We start from the raw sequence: 21,992 nt of genomic DNA on the forward strand, positions 1-21,992 counted from the left end.
TAGACACATAAAGCAAATTGAAAGGCTTCATCCAAATAAACATAAGCAAGTCAAGAGAATCATGCACGTGAAATGTTCAAGTCGCTTAGGTCTTCTAGGCTTGTAACATTTTAAAGCTTAAGACAATTTGGATTTCAAATAAAAGGTAGCTCAAAATTGTTTCAAGCACTTGAAATAGTAAAGCACACGACATTATTCCCTACTCGCCTCTAATTTCTCGAGTATCATTTTACTTCGAGGCTTAAAGTTATCCATGTAGCTTTCCTCATGGAAAGTAGAACGAGTAAAAACTTTAATCGTGTTATCTTTCAAATTATAGAATAATCCACCCTTTGTTCCTTTTAGATATCCTACAGACATGCATAATTTCGTTCATGCATCCAACTTCTTTGCATCCTTATCTAGAACAAGTACTGGAAAACCCCATATTCTAAAGTGATTTAAAGCGGGTTTCTTTCCATGTCACAATTCATAAGGTGACTTACAACCATCCTTGGTTGACATATCATTCAGAATATAGCAAGTTGTTTGTATCACATATCCCTAGAAGAAAGTAGGGAATTGTGAATAGCTTAACATTGAATGAACAATGTCAAGCAAGGTTCTATTCCTTCTCTCAGCTACGCCATTCTACTGTAGAGTGCCTTGCATAGTCAATTGAGATAAAATCTCATTCTTTGTGAGGTATCCTGAAAACTCATTGGAAAAATATTCCCCACCTCGGTCAGACTGAAGATTCATTATAGATAAATCTAATTATTTTTCCACTTCTGCATGAAACTCTAGAAATTTATCAAAGGTCTCACTTTTTCATTGCATTAGATACACATATTCATATCGAAAATAATCATTGATAAAATTCATGTAATATTCGTAACCTCATTGGGTACTAATGCTTATGGGACCACATACATCAGTGTGCACAAGTTCAAAGGGTAGGTTGGCCTTTGTACCTTTCGCACTAAAAGACATTTTAGTCATTTTACCTTCCAAGAAAGATTCACATTGTGGAAGACTAGCTTCCTTAAGCATACTTAAGGGCCTATCTTTCACGAGTCTAGTGATTCTTTCTTAGTTAATATGAACAAGTCTTAAGTGCCATAGGTACCACTCATTAGAGTAAGAAGTTTTAATCTTCTTATTCACCATTTCAGTTTGAAGCATCGAGTAGTTATTTGATTTAAAAAAGTAGAAATTGTTTTCCATTAATCCATTACAAATTAAAGAATGATTTCTGTGAATAACAATCCATTTATTGAATGTCACAAAATAACCATCATAAAATAAACACGCTACAGAAATTAAGTTCCTTTTTAAAATGAGGTACATAAAATACGTCCTTAAAACAAATCTTCCTAAAATTATCAAAATGTAAAATAACTTATCCCACTACTTTAACTGAAACATAACTCCCATCTCCGGTCTACAACGAGAGGCTCCTGTCATGTAGACTTCTAGTTTTGTTGAACCCCTGTAAAGAAACACACACATGGTTACTGGCTCAAAAATTAATAACCCAATTGTCAATTGATTCATCCACTAAGCAAGCTTCAACCACAAAGAGTTCCACACATTTTCCCTTTTCAGCTAGGTAATCCTTATACTCCTTTTAGTTTGATCTAAAGTGTCATTTCCTATTGCAAAATAAACATTTGATCTTTTTAGAATCCTTCGACGCATTAGTCTTCTTCCTATCCACACGAGGTGGAACCAAAGACTTAGTCAGTTTCTTCTTTCCCTTAGCTTTCTGCTTCAACTAAGAGGAAAATGATCCCATGGCTAAGTTTGCCTCAGGTTTCTCCTAAACCAGCTTACCACCATTCAACACCAACTCAGAGGATTTTAATTCCTTCATGAGCTGAGTCAAGGTAAGCGTCTTGTTCCCAAATTTGTAAGTGGCCCTAAAGCCAGAAAACTCCTTAGTCAAGGATTTGAACACTATTTCAGTCTAAGTGTTCATGTCTAGTTCAATCCCACTATCATTTGCTTCTACAAAGAATCTCGCAAGCTTAAGCATATATTCTTTGATCAGAGTGTCGTGTTTTTGCTAAAAGCTCATCAAATTTGTAGTAGCGGATTGTTAAGCCAATGTAAATTGGCCTTTAAGCAGATCCTCCAAATTTATCATGATCTTCTTAATAGTATGGAAATTCTCATGTTGTTTTTCTAGCACACTACTCATGCTCACTAACATAAAAAAATCAAGAAATCGAGTTTGTCAAGGACGATTTTGTATTACTTTAGGCTAAGCTTCAGGTGGGCAAGGTTTGTCAAGGACGATTTTTTGTTTCTCACAACTGAGAACTATTAGCAAGTTTTGTTTCCATTCTCGAAGTTATCCCCATTCAGTTTATTTTCAGTAAGAATACTAATAAGAGGAGTAGGAGACATATTTGAATTGAAAAATAATAAAGATTCACTAATCATTATCTTTGTATTAAACAAATTTTTAGTTAAGCAACATATCAAGAATGCAATATGATGCATGCGTCTTTTATTAAAACCTTAAAAACATTTTTCTGTTTCTATGATCATTCTCACACCCATCAATCATGTCGCCTTGGGTCTCATGATTAACTAGCAAGAACATTGATTACATCCAATTAGTTCTTGAATCTTTATTCTTGAGACTCCACACAAACCAATGACCATTTAACATTTGGTCATTTCTTGGGAAACTAGTTAATAAGAGATGATCTTGAGTGTGTAACCATTGGCTCAAGACCCATCATGAACATACTTTCAATTGTGAGTCATCTTGGGACAATCTCACTGAGAGTCATGCATGACTAGTTGTCCTTAAAAGAAAATCTCATCCAATGAACCCACATGATAAAGTTTACCTTCGGGTGCTGCCAAGGTTGTAACCGGCTCGAAACTTTATCATGTTATCACTTAGGGACCATCAATGGAGGTCGTAGGTCTTGTTTAAGAACATTCCCCCACTCAACATTTTAAAAACATGCAAGATTTGTATTTCAAGTTTCAAGAATGATCATACAATAGTCCTAGTGGCAATCTTACCTAATCTATATGGCATGTTTCCAATATATGCATGGCATGCTATGAAAATTTTATAATATTCACCTTCATTTATTCAAAAGAATCAATCAATTGTAAAAACAAACAATTTTGATTCTCCATAATTTTTCTTTACGGGAAAAACTGAAGTGAATATGAACTTGCACTAGGTAAGGTCCCAAGAAAGGGAGGTGAGTCTTACTTGACCACTTAAAAACCAAGTCTTTTCTTGTCAATGTCAATCCTAGATATGCACCTTCTCATTACCACACTTCTCATAGCAATCAAATAACCTAAAGAAGTGAATGGAACAATACAACACATGTATTTTCTCATCACCACACTTTTTATTTTTTTAATCAATCAACTATGAATCATCTCATAGATATATATCAAACTTATAATATAATATAATATAAATATTAAAAAATATATAAAACAGATATATAAGGAGATGGGTAATTAAAATAAATTTGTCAGCCAAGGTTTCCATGATTTTATTTCTAGAAAATAAATGAAAAAAATTACACAGTTCTTCACCACAAGGAATTCCTTGGGTCTTCAACCACTATTCTCCATCTTCTCCTCATCATGGACTCTTTTTGAAAAAATTACATTTAACTCATATGTTTGCTTCCGGCTCGCAAGAATTCTATGAATTTAAAAAATAGTCCTACATAGAAATGATAGTCCACGGTCTATTTCCTAAGAACCATAACATTAGCAAAAACTAACAATTATATAACAAATATATAATATCACATCCATTCCCATATATAACTCAAAACATGCACAAGATCTAAAGAATGTCACTTTCTATGTAATTAAATAATTCAAGAAGAAGAAAAATCTATTTTAATTATATGTTTATACTTACAGATAGATGTAAACGGAAAATATATAGGATCTTTCATATGTAATTTATCACCTTTTACTTAAATCCTTTATTAAAACTAAGTAATTAATGAAATATGTGAAAATATGAAATTAGGAGATAGAAATTATTAAAATGCGATTTTATGTTTTATTATATAGTTTTCATGCAATAAATGGCTTATTTTATATTAATTTGAATATATTATATTTTTAAAGACATAAAGTGGGCCATGCATGATTAAATTAAATAATAAAATATAAAATTATATTTAATAATTCATTTTAAAATATTTCATTAATAATTTGGGTTTTAATTAATTAATTTGGATAAATTTAATTCTTTGGTCCTCTAACCTGTTGATTTATTTTGGGCAGGTCTGATAGTTTTGCTGGATTACAAAACCGTCCAAATTGGAGACCAAGTCAACCCAAAATTCAGCTGTACATGGTCGTCCATAAACCACTTTTTGGTTTAATTGCACAAGGTCCTTAAAGAGTTGAAGAAATTAGAGATTTACCTAAAGATTTACACTTGACCGAGTCTCAGTCCTGAGTTGTTGTGGCACTCAAATTGACAAAAATCAAGAAAAAAATCAGCTCAACTTACTAAAATTATGGCCGGCCACCCATGGAAGATGCTTCAAAAGATGGAAACTCCTATTTTTAGCCAACTATCTCTCTCTCCTCACCTATAAATAAGACCCTCTCATTCCTTCATTCATCATCCCTCAATCATCCCTCAAGCATCATTCTCTCTTAGCCTTTTCCATTCCCACGCCTAGCATCATCTCTTCATAGAGATTTTAGCAATTAAGCCTCTTAAAGAACCATTGGTCGGCCACCTTGGAGAACCATCAGCAAAGGAGAAAAGCAAAGAAACGAAGGAGTCTTGTCAGTCAGAGTCTTGGGTGACAGCCACTCTAAATTAGGTTTAATCTTTCTTTTCTTTAATTTAATATAAAGATGTTGCTATGTGTTCTTTGTTCTTGTTTACAACAATGTTAGCTTAATTTTATTTAAGCTAGGATGATTGCTTTGATTAAATAATATTTATTTGATTCATGCTTATAATGTTTGTGCCTCAATCGATCATGTTTTCAATTAAAATCAAGTCTGTATTTTGTTCATACGTGATTGAAATGCACCTGAATTAGTTGAGCGATCCTAACCAGACGACGGCTAATGGACGCATAATTGAAATGTGCATGCTCAATTTATATCCTAACCTGATTAAATTGTAAGTTGCATAACAACTCTAACCAAGCTCTGTTATCTGCATAATTCTTAGATTTGTGTGATTAAATTGTTTCAAACCTAACACGTTCCTATTACCTCACACGAATGCTAAGAAACCCTTACTAAATAAGGATCAGTAAAATGCGTATTTACTAAGTAAAGGATTCCGAAAGGGCCTAATGTGGTTTCCAAACTCATGAAAGATTGAGTTGCCATGGAATGTTTTTCCGAATGTTATTAAGCATGTTGATAATAAATTGAGTTTAATTAAAGTAATTGTCCTAGTTTATTTATGTTATAATTGTTGCAAATTGTGTTTAATTTTACTAAAATCTATTCCATTCATATAGTTTGCATACTTAGGATAATTTGCATTAAGGATCATTGCATTTAGTTTAATATATTTTAATCACCACTTTTCAACTATATTGTGTTTTTATTTACATAATTGTTAATATAATTTTACAAATTAAGTGACTTAGCACAAATACAATCCCTGTGGAGACGATAACTCGATACTTACTTATTACTTGATAACGACTGTGTGCACTTGCACAAATTTACGCGTTACAATAGAGCATAACCTAGCTCACGTCTACCAAGTTTTGAAAAATCAAGTTTGGAAAATGCAGTAAAAAATAAGTTTAAGAGAAAACCAGAGTTTTAAAAATTTTCCAAAAACAAGAACTTGATTGTGATATCTAAAGTAACAAACACTTAATCAAAATTATACCTTTTTCATCTAGAATGAACGCTTTGACCAAAGAGTCTTCACTACTATCCTCAAGCTCATGTCTACCGAGTGTGGGCTCGCTTCGAATCAGAAAATTTTCTAAAAAAATTACCATGGGGTAATTTCATAATTTCTCTAAAATTTTGAGTCAAGTTGTAAATAAGAAAATATCTCTAGAAATTTTCTACATAAGTTCTTCAGTGAATTTTCTCTCTACAACTTTCTCTTAAATTCAAGTGTGTGAAAAATAATGACTCATGGCTCTTTTTATATAGGGAGAGTTTAGAGAGTTCAACTATGATTAAACTTAATCACTTTAATATTAAATTAATATAATATTTATCTGTAGGATAAATATTTAATTTAATTTAATATTAAATCTATTAAAATTTTTTGGGATAGTTAATTTGAAATCAAATTATCTGGTAGAGTCCCAATAGGAGTGTGATTCCTCCATTGCTCAACAGTCGAAGAACCACCCACAGGCCACTGGAATGTCACCGTTGGCACCGTCGTGCTCGGTGGTGCCATCACAGGTGCGAGACCCTCATGGCACCCCAAGCCTAATTAGATTATATTTAATATTAAATATATTAAATTAATAGAATATTTATCTATAAGATAAATATTTAATTTAATTTAATATTAAATCTATTAAAATAATATTATTTTTGGAATAATTAATTTTAAATCAAATTATCCGGTAGAGTCCCAGTAGGAATGTGATTCATCAATTACTCAACGGCCGAAGAACCACCCACCAGCCACCGGAATGTCACCGTCGGCACCGTCGTGCTCGGCGGTGCCATCACAGGTGCAAGACCCTCACAGCACCCCAAGTCGATTCAATTGTTGTTGGTTCAATCTAGGTCAGTGACGATCTGACCGGTCTGGTCTAGCCATCGGTTGGACCGTCGGCTCGATTTCACATTTCAGGCTTGATTCGACCAATTTATAGGTCTCAGTTTTGGTTTTGGGTTCACGAGCCCAATTTTTATCTCAAGTCAAATTTTCAATTTCAATTACCCATTGGATCAATTGTCTGACTTGAAAATTAATTTCAAAAATATCACATTGATTTTAATTAATTTGATTAATTTAATTTTACTTGATCAAATTTAATTTTCCCAAAAATCACTAAGATTTTCCAAAATTAATTTTTCAAGAAAATTCTTTAATCAATTTTTCTAGTTAAACAATTCTCACAACTGCCTAATTTAATTCTACATCGAATGAATCGACTCAATTAAATTATATCCAAAGTCATAGAATTTTCTTCTAATTCAAATGTTGTCCGATCGAACTTTTGTTGAGCAAGTGGAGGGACCAATCGAACATATACAATTAGGCTCGAGTAATTACAATTATATCTAGAAGCATCGTTTTGATAATTCGCAGTTTACTTAATCATGGAGTAAGTCCAGAATAAGTAACATGATTGAAAACTCCTTATTGTATACTCTTTACGAAATCAATTCATCCAACTACTTTGTCCAATGACTTTATCATGTGTGAGTTACCCTCATATGATATTCTTGATTCTTTTAAGTTAAATTCATTCATTCAAGACAATCCTATTTTATCTTATTATCACCATTGTGTCTTCTTAATGATAAATATGAGCACTGTCAACAAATGACTGTGATAAATTGCTCGTTCGAGAACAAGTAACCCGTGGCCACGTTCTATATTTATCAATCCACACAATATCAATAAGAGGATATGTTAACTCTTTAATCGAGCTATGAATTCTATTGTTGCTAGTAAAGCCATGTCATACACAAGTCATATACCCAACATATCAGCTATGGGTTCAATCATCTTTAGAGCATAAGCCTCCACTTATATCAAAGCACATGAGTTACATACGCATGGTAAGTAACTGACTCAGGATTTAGGTAAATCATACCATGAACGTCACAAGTGAATTAATTCACAAATGGATTCAGAACTAATTCATCTTAGGTCTAGTCCAATGTATCATTCTTTCAATGAATACATTTATGTCTCTAGCCATGGAGTCAACTTCTCTGATAGCCAAGACTAGTCATCTACCCAATTGAAATTATAGACAACATAATTATCCTTCTATGTATTTGAATCAAATGCTCACTTTGATTCTTTTACAGGATTACGAACTCGTTTAGATTATCTACTAAAGTAAGTTATCTTTCTCACAATGTAAACGTTCTTACAGTGCCACTTATCATTAGTTTGAACTTAAACAATCAATTATCTAATATTTGTTTGTCACAAATTCACTCTGCATGCAAAACATGAAAGACGAAAACACAAAAGACATAATAATGAAATGTGAAATTAACTTTTTTTTCATCGTTCAAATACATAGAAAACAATTACATGTTTACTACAATATTGACACATTTCCCAACAATTCAATTAATCGCATTATCTTAATCGTATTAGATATTCAGTTTCCCAAGAAAATTTCAAATTTTAGTTATGATTAATAGCAAACGGATAAAGGAGTTTTGTCCAACATTCCATGCATTGATAATTTCAACTCCTGTAAATATTTTAATTTGTTAAACATATGACTAACTGAATACAATTTACTTAGACTACGTCGATATGTACATATTACAAAATAACAAAAAAAGGGCTCACAAAAGAACTTGAGGCCCGTGATTTGGCTAGGTCCTCTATAGTCCGTAGGTAACCTGAAATACCTGTGAATCAGAAAGAAAAAAACTGGGTAAGCTCAAAATGAACTTGGTGGTTCCAAAAATCTATAACTTCAAGTCATGAGAAACAACCAATCACACAAGCACGCTTATAACATATACACCAATTCAAATTGTAAACTCTCAGCACGCCGATAGTTAACCAAATAAGAAACCACACTTAGCAAGGAACTAAATGGAACTACCGACGTAGCTTACTCAACCCTGCAACTCACACGTTTTCTCTATTCATATACCACTATAGCTCTCTCATTGGCGCAACTCACACTTGTCACAGCTCACACATTAACATACACAAAATCGACTCGCATATACTTTCAATGCTCGCACACATACATTATAATAACAACTCACATACATGCAAGGTAATAACAGCTCGCATACATGTAAGGTAATAACAACTCGCACACATGATTGGTAATAAAATCTCATATACATGCAAGGTAATAAAAATTTGCACACATGCATGGTAATAATAGTTCACACACATGTATGGTAATAACAGCTCATACACATACAAGGTAATAACAGCTCGCACACATGCATGGGAATAATAGCTCACATTCATGCAAGGTAATAACAACTCGCATACATGCAAGGTAATAACAGCTCACGACATGCATGGTAATAATAGCATACATTCATGCAAGGTAATAATAGCTTGCACACATGCAAGGTAATAACAACTCAGACACATGCATGGTAATAACAGCTCGCATACATGCAAGGTAATAACAGCTCGCATACATGCAAGGTAATAACAGCTCGTATACATGCAAGGTAATAACAGCTCGCATACATGCAAGGTAATAACAGTCCGCACGCATGCATGGTAATAACAGCTCACATACATGCGAGGTAATAACAGCTCACACACATGCATGGTAATAACAAATCACAAACATGCATGTTAATAACAGCTCGCATACATGCATGGCATGGTAATACTAGTTGGCACACATGCATGGTAATAACAGCTAGCACACCTTCCTCTTTACAATTGTACAACCGAAATTCATACCTCTACAAAACCAATTTCAATCTCACAACAACTTCCCTCCGCAAAACCAAATTTGAAAATAAAGCATATACATTTATCCACAAAGCCAACTTCAAAAGTAAAACCTACACATTCCTTTGCAAAGCCAAGGTTCTATTTCTGCCATTCACGGCTTGCACGCATGTGCCCTATCAGAGGAAAACATTTAGAAAACTTTTAAATTATGATAACTAACATCCTCCCAACAATGTCCTCCCATCCACTCAACCGTTCACCATATAACCACCACCACATTCATTCAGTAGTAAGAAAAGGAATTATGTTATTGAGATATGACACCAACATTGTAAAGTGATAATGTTTTACATATTCGATTTAAAATAACATTTCATAACTTCGAATGATAATAGAAATTCACATATTCAGACATTCCTAAGCATTACAAGATGGATTTTATTTAACACCAAATTGAACAACATTATCATGCACAAAAACAAACAGTAATAAACCTCATATTCGGATAACTTTACTATGCACAGATTGAACTGAATAAACACCAAATTGATCAACATTCTTATGTACAGATTGAATAGTAGTGATCATTAAATGCAGACAGCAGAAACAATAATTAAATATCAACCGATTAAACTAAAAGTATGGTTTCAACCAACTTTTACAGTCAAATTCAACAATCATGCAGCCAACTAAATGAAAATGGAACTGAAATTTTAATATTTAAGAACTCACTAGTAAATTTTCCAAGGGCCGAATCTACCTACACCAGCATAGCCTTCCCTTTTTCGTTTGGACTTCCTTTTTCATTGCTAGCTAAACAAGTTAATCATTTTCTTATAAAAGAGATTGAAGATTTTCACAAGGAACAATTAAATTTTACCAACATTAATGAGAGATTTTTAACTAACAATAAGGGTCATTCTTTCAACACAACTCACGACCTTGTGATTTCGTCAAAGAACCTTTACAAAAGGAATCTTTTTATTTTAGAGTTCATTCACCTCACTAGCCAGGATTTGTACCAACTCTTTCTCATAAGATAGGTTTGATTCCACTTCTAAGGTCTCCACTTGAACTATATGATCCAGATCAAAACGATACTTCTTCAAAATTGAGATATGAAAGGCATTATGAATCCTTGACAAATCAGGCGGTAGTGCCAACCGATATGCTATAGGTCTTACGTATTCTAAGACTTCATACGGCATGATGAACCTTAGACTGAGGTTGCCTTTCATCTCGAAGCAAATGATCTTTTTTCCAAGGTGACACTTTGAGAAACACCTTGTCACCTACGTGTATGAAACATCCTTTCTATTTTGATCCGCATGTACCTTTTATCGGTCTTGGGCAGCTTTTAGATGGCTGCAGATAAGTTGTACCTTTTCTTCCATCTTACGAATAAAATTGGGCCCAACGAGCTTACTTTCACTTAATTCCACCCAACATACTAGGGATTACATCTTCTTCTATACATACCTTCAAAGGGAGACATGCCAAGACTAGAGTGGTAACAAACCCCCCCCCGATATTCCTTAGCCAACCACAAACAAATACCATGCATATTTTAAATTTTATTTTTTCATTTTTTTCTCTTTATCCACTCTAAGTTCAATGACAACTACGGTTAAAGGTCGTAAAAATAAATTGAGTGTAACATGTAAAGCATCTTTCACATTTTTGGGTATATCCACAATATAGAGACATGAAACAAAGGCTGAGAATGTTGAAGACAATGATTTATATGACATAAATCTAGACATGGGATATTTGACAACATTTCTAACACCTTTTCTTTTAATAATTGGAATATTTAAATCAAAAAATTCATTGGTTAGATTAAGAGTTTTACCTAGACTTTTGACAAGGCCCTACGGGTCAAATTCTTGGTGATGAATATGGTGGATTCCACTTTCTTCATTTAGGTTTCTTTTTGAGTAAACCAACAATTCATTTGTTTATTCTCTATTCGCATTATCAGACTCTACACATTTAGGCTCCTTTTTATTAACAACATTAACATTATTCATTTTTGTGTTGATCATAAATTCACCTTTCACATTATTAGAATCCCTATGTTGTATATTCCTAGTCTCTTCTTAATCAATTATGGAATCTTCCTTGCTATAATTCCCTTCCTGAAGATTAGAATCAAAGTAAGGTTGTGTTTCAACAAAAGAGTATCCATGGTAACAGTCAACTTCCTATCAATCGGATCATAACATTTGTAACCCTTTTATTAGAAACATAACCAACAAAGACACATTTTTTGCTCTATGGTCTAGTTTACCCTTGTTGTGAAGATGAACAAAGATACTACACCCAAAAACTCGAAAGGGTAAATCTGTGATCAATTTTAGAGTTAGGAAACCTATCTTTAAAAAGACTAAATTATTTTTATAGTTTAGAATCTTACCGGGTATTCTATTAATAAAATATGTAGCCATTAACAAAGCCTCCCCCTAAAGATAACGTGGTACCTGACAAGTGAACATCAAGGCTCTAGTTCTTTCCAAAATATAGTGGTTTTTCTTTTCTGCAACCTCATTCTATTATGGTGTATTTGTACAAGAACTTTGAGGGACTATTCCATGTTTAGTTAAGAAAACGCCTAATCGGTTACTAAAAAATTCCCCACCATTTTCACTCCGAAATATTTTGTTTTTCAAACCAATTTGTGTTTCCACCATAAAATAAAAAGACTTAAACACATTTTTAACTTCACACTTTTCTTTTAATAGAAACACCTATCTATTTTCCACTATTGTCCACTTGCACTTCCTTATTTATAGTTTCCTTATATCTTTTCAACATGCATTTACTGGAATTTCTACCACCATATTTTCTCAATTATACTTTCTACATATATTCAACTATTGGTACTTACCTCTTTGTTTGCCAATCTAGGCACATGCATCTGCGTACCGCATGTATTCTCTTAATAATACTGAGGACTCGAGAGACTTAGCTAGTTCGATCGCTATGTACATAGAGGTACTTTGTCAAATCTTCTAAGTCAAAAGACTGACTAAACCTATGCTCTCGCACGGCATATTTTCCTCAAATTCTTTTCGGGCCATTGCCCATGCCTTGTCGACTATCACAGCTACCTTTACCGCTTGCATAACTTTTGGCGAATACCTCTTGACCCGCTTGCCATACTTACACTTTCTTTTAACTCTTCTTCCACCTGCGTAGTTTCTCATTCTTGGTGCACTGGCAGTATACCCCACACTTGTGGTCCTTACAGACTCTATGGGTTATCGTAGTCGAGCTATGGTCTTATACCCTTCTCACCTCATTTCTCATGTCCCAACGGACTTACGCCGTGTTTACTATCCCGATAGACTTACCTCATGTTTATTATCTCAGTGGACTTACTCATATTTACTGTCCCGATAGATTATCTCTATTTTATGTTTACTGTCCCAGTAGACTATCTATGTTCTGTGTTTACTGTCCCAGCAGACTATCTCTGTGGATGCTATGGATTCTTTCATCCATGGTCTTACACCGATATTCACCATCCTGGCGTACTATCTTATAATTCCATGAAGTCTTTCATCCATGGTTTTACTCATCATACATGGCTGCCATAGCATCTTTCATCTATGATCTTACATCGTATACCTTATACTGTGTACTATGATGTGATGGCGTATTTCATTCACGGTCTTACGCTACGTACCTCATACCAAACTACCATAGCGCCTTTTATCTATGGTCTTATGCTATATACCATCATCATAGTGTCACCTCGAAGGACCAGTCGGCACTGCCATCGCGGTAAATACCATTTCATTATTTTTATTTCCTAAATCTTCCTCTCATTACCTCCTTTATAACACCTAAACTTGATGCTTGAACACTGTAGTATTCCCTCTGCAAGGCCCGGAGCTTTGCTCGATGTGGTAACTAACAGGTTTATTCCTTATTTCCCATCCTAACTTTATCTATCCCATAAAGTTTTTTCTCACAATCATGCAATGCATACACATATCACCATATCTCATGTTTATGCAAACATGGCATACTCAAATAGTGTAGAACATAACAACATGCTTAGAGGTTGGAACTCACCTGAAGCTTCATCGTTTCCACAGCTTAGCTTCCTCAAATGCCAAAGCTTCCATTCTTCTAGCAGTTAAGCATTTCAACTAAAAACCTATTGGTTAAACTTGCACTTCATCTTAAAATCTTAAACTTTTCTAACATGAAGAACCCTTAAAGAAATTTTAAAAATCCATAACCTCATTTCTTAACTTTTACATCCATAGAAGGGTTAAGAATCTTACCAGGTTACTGGTTTCCATACTTTTTCATTTCCATCCTCATGAATTCTGCTCCATGCAGAATTTTCCATGGTCATTCCTTCTTTAAGCTACCAAAGAAGATGAAGAAGAGAGAAAATGAAACATAATCGGGAAGAAAAATCATCCCTAGGAGCCATCTTTCAGCCATTTATAGCCATTCATGCACTATTACCACCCTTATGAGAATCATCCATAACTAATTATTATGTCTCCCACTAAGTAACTAGTTGGTTCCATTCTAACCAAACCAAGTTTGGTTTTCAACCATGTCCCAGTTTAGTTTCTAGCTTTCCCGTTTCTTTCACTAGAGGCCACAAACTTGTGGCCTTTTTTGATTTAGTCCTCCAATTATTCTCAATTTCTGGGTTAATTGGGAATCAGATGTTACACGAAAATTTGAGGGTTGAGATAGTTAAAGATAGATATGAGATTACAAGTTAGATTTGGCACATGTAAAACACCATGTAAAACCAAGAAAGGTGAAATTTTGATAGTCCATTTCCCGGCTATTACCGAGAATGACCCATTTGCTACTTTAATTTTTTTCCTACACAAGGTGTGTAATTTGAGAGAAGGAAATGACTATTAGTCATATGATCACTAGCTCTAAAATCAACGATCCACGAGCTTATTTTACAAGGCTTGACACTAAAAAAAACTAAAGACTCAATACTTAATTGGACAAAGGAGCAAGATGGATTATTGGATGAATTAGAAATAGCAGAATTCATCCGAAACTATGGTGATTGAAAAAACTTGTATTTATGCTCTAGTTGTTCCTTAGTGAATGGAGACCCTTCCAAAGAATTTTGCTGCTCATGATTCTCATTAGTTGTTTAGAAAGCTCTGCTATCCCCAGATTGTGTACCACGACCAATTACACTCTTCTTTCTCTCATTCGTCGATTTTTCATGGAGCTTTTAGCACATTTCTCGAGTATGCCAATGTTTTTTACAGTGGTCGAACCAAGGTTTCTTCTTTTTTTCACTGTCATTATTTTTAACAGTCACAATAGCAGAATTATCATCGTTAGCTTTAATTCCTGGCCTTAACATTACTTTTCTCCTAGTCTCCTCTCTTCTAACTTCAAAAAAAATCTCACGGAGTGTTAGAAGCGATTATTCCCTAGGATATGAGATCTCACTTCATCAAATTCTCTATTTAAACTAGCCAGAAATAAATTAGCTCACTCGTTCTCTTCTTTTTTTCATAGCTTTTATACTTTTCCCAGGACACTCTCATTCATCATTATAACATCGATCTAGTTCTTGCCAAAGAGACATCATCTCGTTATAATAAAGAGTAACCTCATTTTCCCCCTTGCCTTACCTTCTAGAGTTTTATTTTTAACTCAAAGGTTTGTGAAGCATTTTCTAAATCTAACTAGGTGTCTTTCACAATGTCCCAAACATCTTTAATAGTTAGGAGAAAAAGAAAAGGTTTTACCTATGAACGCTTCGATGGAATTAATAAGTCATGCAATTATCATAGATTTTTTTTACCTCCATATGATTATCCTTGGATCGCCCACCTTCGGTTGCTTGACTTCTTAAATTAAATGACCCAGCTTGTCTCACCCATCAATTGCTAACTTCACGGACAGCCACCATTTGAGGTAATTCTTTTTATTCAATTTGTGAGATGTCAATTGAAATGAGAGGTGAGACGTTTTTACCCCTTGATTCATTGCACTCTCGGTAATGGTTCTGACGACAGAGCTTTCTACCTAAATTTGGTTGTTGGATCTCTTATCTCTAGTGAAGGTTGTTTTAACCATGGTGCTATTGGAGATTTAACTTAGCTCTGATACTAGAAAAGTTTTCAAGAGACCATATTCAATAAAACTATTCTATTTTTATTGCGTAAAGAACTGAGTTTAAATAGAAAAAAAACTCACAACATAATTGGGAAAATGGTTCTCTTATTCTAGTAAACTATTAAAAGATAAAAAAGTATCTTCCTAAAAATCTCAATTGATTATTCTAGGATTACCTACCCAAATAACTTAAAAATTATTTCAAAATATATGAGAGCTTAGCACATATTTCGATAAAAGGACAACTTCATTTGTTACGTCTTTTATCATTTATGTAGGCCATTTTAGTTTCTCTGTTCGCTTTGAAACTTAATTGTGACTAATAAACCATGTTGTAAACTATAGAATAACTATTGCCCGGACAAAATCACACAAATGGTAAAATTTAATATCATGTCTAACAAGTTACAGTTGGGTGGCCTTTCATCTTTAATAACTTTAATTCTTGCGCTCAATAATTTAGAAGGAACTATTGATGGTTGAGATAAGATTCCTTTACTTTCTTTAAGCAATTAATCAAACAAATTTAAGTGTAGTAAAATTTAATTGGATTTAAACATAATTGACAAATTTGAAGAAGTTGGATTTAGGTGGTAATCAATTTGAGAATGTACATTGTGCATATATTTACACCCATTCGATTGCATTTCTAAGTTTTTTTTGATGTATTAGATTCTATTATCTCATGCTCTGAAGCTGAAGCTAAGTTCAAGGTAGTCAATATTGAACTAGTGAATGCATCGTTTTTCTATTGAAATCGGTAGATAACGATACCAATCTGTTTTGATGTATGGTTTTAGATTTATCAATTTTTTTAAAATATACATTCAATATATGTATATAAAAATATTTAAAAACATCAAAAAAATGATACTGAAAAAATTTTAAATATAAAATATTCATCAATTATATAAAATACTCATAAATAAACTTCACAAATAAAAATACATCATTGAACAAAACCAAAATTAACCAGAAAAAAATTGAAAGGCGGGGATTTTTTCAATAAAAGAAGCTGAAGGTGGGTAGGGATATTTTCTTTGATAATCAAGTGAGTGGTTTTTTTTATATATTTTAAATGTGATAAGTATGTCCCGAAAAAAATTTTAAAGTTTAAATGTTTTTTTGATTGGTCATTATCTTCTAATTAAGTCTGTACCATAATAGTAAATAGTTAAAATTTTATATTTTTTAATATTATTTATGCACCACTCATTGCAATATATTCTAATTAGTGTGATCGGAATTGACCGGAACGAACTGACGCGACCAATAGGAACTGAATTTTTTACTGGTGTGAAAAAGAATATAATACTAAAACAATGTGTATCAACTAATATGACTAGAAGCAGGGCGAAACCAACTTTTATGCCGACAATGAAAGACAACCGAGCATAACCAATTTAGAAGAAATTAATGAAATGTAATAGGCCATTCATTCCATCTCTTGTACGTGGTTTTAGGTGAAATGAAAAGCATAGCAGACAATTAGCAAGATGTTGGGTTGAGAATTTTATGAGATTGGCAGTGTAGATACAAATTCTTTTTTATTCTCTATTCTGAAATTTCGAGACAATATTGGTCACAAGCAAGCAATGGCGTTTATTTTCCTTCTTCCACGGCTAACCCAACAATATGTTGAGTTGCCAATTTCTTTTTTATGTCAATAAAGTTGTTTTTCTTGTTGGTGGTGACTTCTCTAAAATTTATTAATGAAATTGGTTGTGAGGATTTTTATTATGAAAGAATTCCTTAAAAAGAAGTTAGCTCATAACCTTTGCCTTTCTCCTGTTCTCTTTTAAATATTAATGAAATTATAGACATAACATTTGAATTATGATGCCACATAAAATATGTTAAAATTGGTATCCAATTAAACTATTATTTTGTTGATTTCATTCCATTACAATTCAATTTCATTCTTACGAATAATCAATTCATTATAACAAACCAAACATGATAACTGGTGCTTATATGAACATGATAGTTAACTTTTAACTTTTTTAAGTGCTATAAGTACAATATAATCAAAGTACAATACAAACACATGTTCGAGTAATTGTAAGTATCAAATTATTACAGCACAAATAGATTGTTTGAGTAATTGCACAATAGAATCAAACTACTACCATACAAATAAACTAAGCACTGGTACAATTTTTATAAAAGCTAAAGCCAACAAATTGAACTAACTAAACTAAAATACGGCAACTGCACAATATAGACTTTGCACTTTGTGAATCTTAAACCTAGATACTCAAGATTCAACACACGTTAAAGCTTAACTTAAATTTTAACTTTTTAACCAATGGATGAATGGTGAAATAATTTAAAAGAATATAAAATCATAAATATGACTCTTAAAATAAAACTCAAAAAAGAACTTATAGGTTGTCAAATGGGGTGGTGGGAGGGACAAGCAGGGGCTCACCCCACTAAAAAAAAATTGGAAAATTCTCTTTAAAATGTATAAAATATAAATTAATAATGATAAAATTATGTTTCCACCTCTTCAAAATAATAAATTTTAATTTAATCTTTAAAAAATATAAAAATATTAACTAATATAATAATAAAATTTCATTTTAACTTTTATCAAAATTTATAACTTATTTTCTGTCCCAAAAAAAAATTTCTTGCTCCTGGTTACCGATGAATTTACTCTTGATCAGGTATGGGCTCGGGCTTCAAATCCTTTTAAGGAATGCGGCCATTGATTAAGAAACCGAACTTAAAAATGGAAAATGAATTATTTTTTATTTTAACGGACAAGAAGGATAAAAAAAGGCCTTATCTACAATCTACATCCCAAGTACTAAAGCTCAAGCGAGAAGCGAGCTTTGCACCTACAGGAAAACAGCCACAAAGATAAAGCTGAATTCAAAGAAGCAAAGATGTTGAGCGTCTCAATTGCTTCCCCAGCTACCTTAACTCTCCCTCCAAAACCCAAATCCTCAATTCCCAAAACTTCCTTCACCGGCGTTAGAATCCAGCACTTATGTCCCCAACGGTTGCCTTCTCAGGCCACCTTCTTTCGGCAACCGTCACCTTCGTCCTCCGTGGTCATGATGGCTAAGAGAGAAGAAGAAATGAAGGAAATAAGAGCCAAAACCACTGAGGAAATCAACGATGAAGTGGTTGAGTTAAAAGGTGAGCTTTTGATGCTTCGTCTCCAGAAATCGGTTCGTAATGAGTTCAAGTCTAGCGAGTTTGGGCGAATGCGCAAAAGGGTATATTCTTTTTTCCCCCCACATTTTATTGTTTTAAATAATCTTCTCTTAATTGAATTTCAAATGGGATTTCATAATCTGGATATTAATTTAGTTTTATTTTAAGATATGGAGAATCAAATGAAGGGATATTTCAATTCACATTGAGCTAGAATGTCACAAGTTTCTACAGATAGGGGCTGAGAACAGAAATGTTATTTTTTTTAGGATTATTATCCTTGTGATTCAAGTTGCCGAAAATCTAAACTTTGATTGGAAGACGGAAGTGAGAATGATAGCTATATTTTGTTTAGTAGATAACCAATAACTCTAATATAATCACAATTCACTAAAGGTAAAACATTTTATGGAGTAGTGTTGTCAAAGCAGTGCATTTTCGTTTCTAATTGTAATCCAAAGCAGCTTAACAGAATGATGGAATATGGTGAAGTTTTTATGTTATTAATACATAACCATGGTCAAGTTATCTTTTTCGGATGTGCATTTGTTGTATGTGTTTATTCATTCATCATCCTTTTTGTTATTCAATTTGGCCAGTTATAAAGCTTTGCATATTTTATTAAGTAGGTTGAGAAGTCAACTGCTTTGCTTTTGTTTTTCCTCTGAAATTTTGGGTGCCTTTCTTTGGCATACATTGTGTACAAAATTGGTAAAATGGCACTGGGATTGGTCCTCTTATGAAATTAAGAAGGAAGACTTGGTTGTAGGGCTTGGGGTAATAAAACCTTTATCTGAAATCTCAATGGAGGAAGTGTTCTACTAGGATTGTGAAACCAGGCCTTGTTGGAAAAAGGAGAGAAGGGAAGCGGGGGGGAGGATAGGCTATGCAAGTGGTGGCTTTGGTAACCTGTCCTTGAGGAATTTGTTGCTTCTAGCTGGTTTTCTACTTCTGTCATCTTTGTTTTCGTCAAAGCGGAAGAATTTCCATGTCAAGAGAGTAAGAGGAAAGTCAATGAGGACTTAGATTGAAACGTATAAAAGGACCTAGTTTTAGTGAGTTTGCAGAGGTTATGGCCTTAATTTTCATTTCTAGTTGGACCTGCATGGTGGGAAAATTGGTTGACAAAATGGCCAACTGAGGTTTTGTGGTTTTATTTGGATTACAGTTAATCAATTGCTTTTTGAAGTGACACTTAGTGCACTAACGTTGTTTACTGGGTAGATGCAAATGGACTGTCATCTTTGCCAGATATTTTGATTATGCCATTTTCTTTCTATGCCCGGGGCTTGGGGCTCTGACTTTTCAGGGTCAAAAACAGTATGTTTAAATATTGAGTGGAAGTTTTCACCAAAATATATATATTGAGTGGAAGCAGAAAGTAGTGAACGGTATGTTACTTTGGCAATCAATTACCGAGATCATTGTTTGGTAAATTTGGAGCACTATTTGGACTTAATGGCAGAGATCCTTTGTCATTGTCTTTTATGGGTATACTTAATATATTTAACAATGATCGTATTATCCTTATAGCATTATTTGAAGAGCAGATATGATGGTAAAATAAAACCATTTAATGGTAACCTTAAACTCTTTAAATTATAACACAGGAATATGACTTTGCCTCAGCTTCATGTTACCTGAAATTAAACTGTGTTGATATACTAGTAGACTAGTAGTAGCTATTTGGTTGTGTTTTGATTAAACTTATAGACAGTTGCAAGATAACAGAGGCAAAACCGAAGTCATTTGAGCATGGCTAAGAATTGACCTGTGATAGGAGGATGTGTTTCTTTTAAAGTTTACTAGTGAAGAATAAACATGCTGTAGTTCCGATATTGACAAGATAAGCTTCTGCTGACCATAGTTGAATATGCTCCCTTTGTTTGCATGTTTATTATTATTCTATTATTTTAAAAGTTTATTTTGGTTGTGAGATACCGACGTGGTTATAGGACTTCTTCATCTGTTAAAACTGCTTTCATCTAAAAATTTCACGGTTAACGTTATGACCCTATGCTTGTTCTGTCTAATGATCAAAATCACGAGGCTTTGGGAAACAATTTCGATTTTCTTCGATGTACGGCTGATGTCTTAGTTCCTTTGACATGTTATTGGTATTGTTCGAGTTTTTGCTAGATAATCTATGTTTTATTTCGATATCCAAATAAAGCAGAAAAGTTTCTCCCACAAATTTTGCGAGCTGGTAAAGCACCCAGGAACAGTTCTATTTTGTTTGATTATTCACAACTTTAGTCATACATTATTGATCTCTTTTGTGAAGATTAAGGGTAGTTTTACAATGTATATAAGCTTTGAGTATGATGTTATTATAACGAAGAAAGCATTCTCCTTTTATAGATTGCTCGCATGCTTACTGTTAAACGGGAAAGAGAGCTCGAAGAGGGCATCAACAAGCGATTGTCAAGAAAGCTCGATCGGCAATGGAAGAAAAGCATTGTTGTGAAACCACCCCCATCTTTGATCAAGTTGAGAGAGCAAGAGGCAGCAGAAGAAGCTGAGAAATCAGCTGCTTGAGTGATCCAGTGTTGGATACTTTCACATTTTCATGGCTTTGAGAAGTGCTCTTTTAAGTTGTTGCAGTTTCTATTTCAGACCCATTTTGTGCATAATGTTTTGGTGTTGAAGTTAAAGCTAGGATTCCTTCAATGTTTTGTTTTTTAACCTCAAAACTTTCTTTCTCTCGTGGGGAAACACTTGACAAAATTCAATTTTACAATTTCTGGTTTTTACTAAGCTCTCAACAAAGCTTGTGACAAGAGTTGGGATAACATCATCTTATTCTTACACAGTAGAATCTATTTCAGATATTACACACACTCATATATATATATATATATATATATATATATTATTGTAGGATGACTTCATATAATTTACAGAAAGAGAAGAAAAGCTTTTAAGCAATCAAAACTTTTTTTTCTGGGGGGGGGGGGGGGTGTTAACAAGAGATGTTAAATGAAATTTATGTTTAATGCATTGTTTAAGTAGAGTGTGTATTGCGTGGAATAATTATTGGAATGAGATATAATGTTGGATATAGTGATACTAGGTTCGAAATTTGGAGATAATATTGTTGAGAGTAACA

The 21,992-nt window shown here is 33.4% G+C and overlaps 1 protein-coding gene across 1 annotated transcript; it reads left to right on the plus strand.

Moving 5' to 3' along the window:
* Positions 1-18,483: 18,483 nt before the first annotated feature.
* On the plus strand, positions 18,484-21,640 carry LOC105804202 (50S ribosomal protein L29, chloroplastic). The gene is made up of 2 exons (XM_012636703.2): positions 18,484-18,945; positions 21,245-21,640. Exons 1-2 carry the CDS (start codon positions 18,610-18,612, stop codon positions 21,419-21,421), a joined length of 513 nt encoding a protein of 170 aa, XP_012492157.1. The 5' UTR covers positions 18,484-18,609; the 3' UTR covers positions 21,422-21,640.
* Positions 21,641-21,992: the final 352 nt, after the last annotated feature.

This window comes from Gossypium raimondii, chromosome 11 (assembly GCF_025698545.1).
Source record: "Gossypium raimondii isolate GPD5lz chromosome 11, ASM2569854v1, whole genome shotgun sequence".
NCBI classification, from domain to species: Eukaryota; Viridiplantae; Streptophyta; class Magnoliopsida; order Malvales; family Malvaceae; genus Gossypium; species Gossypium raimondii.

Excerpts from the sequence above, each read along its gene's own strand:
- LOC105804202 (XM_012636703.2), top strand. The coding sequence starts at position 18,610 with ATGTTGAGCGTCTCAATTGCTTCCCCAGCTACCTTAACTCTCCCTCCA. Across the intron at positions 18,946-21,244 it reads TTGGGCGAATGCGCAAAAGG|ATTGCTCGCATGCTTACTGT; the intron begins GTATATTCTTTT and ends CTCCTTTTATAG.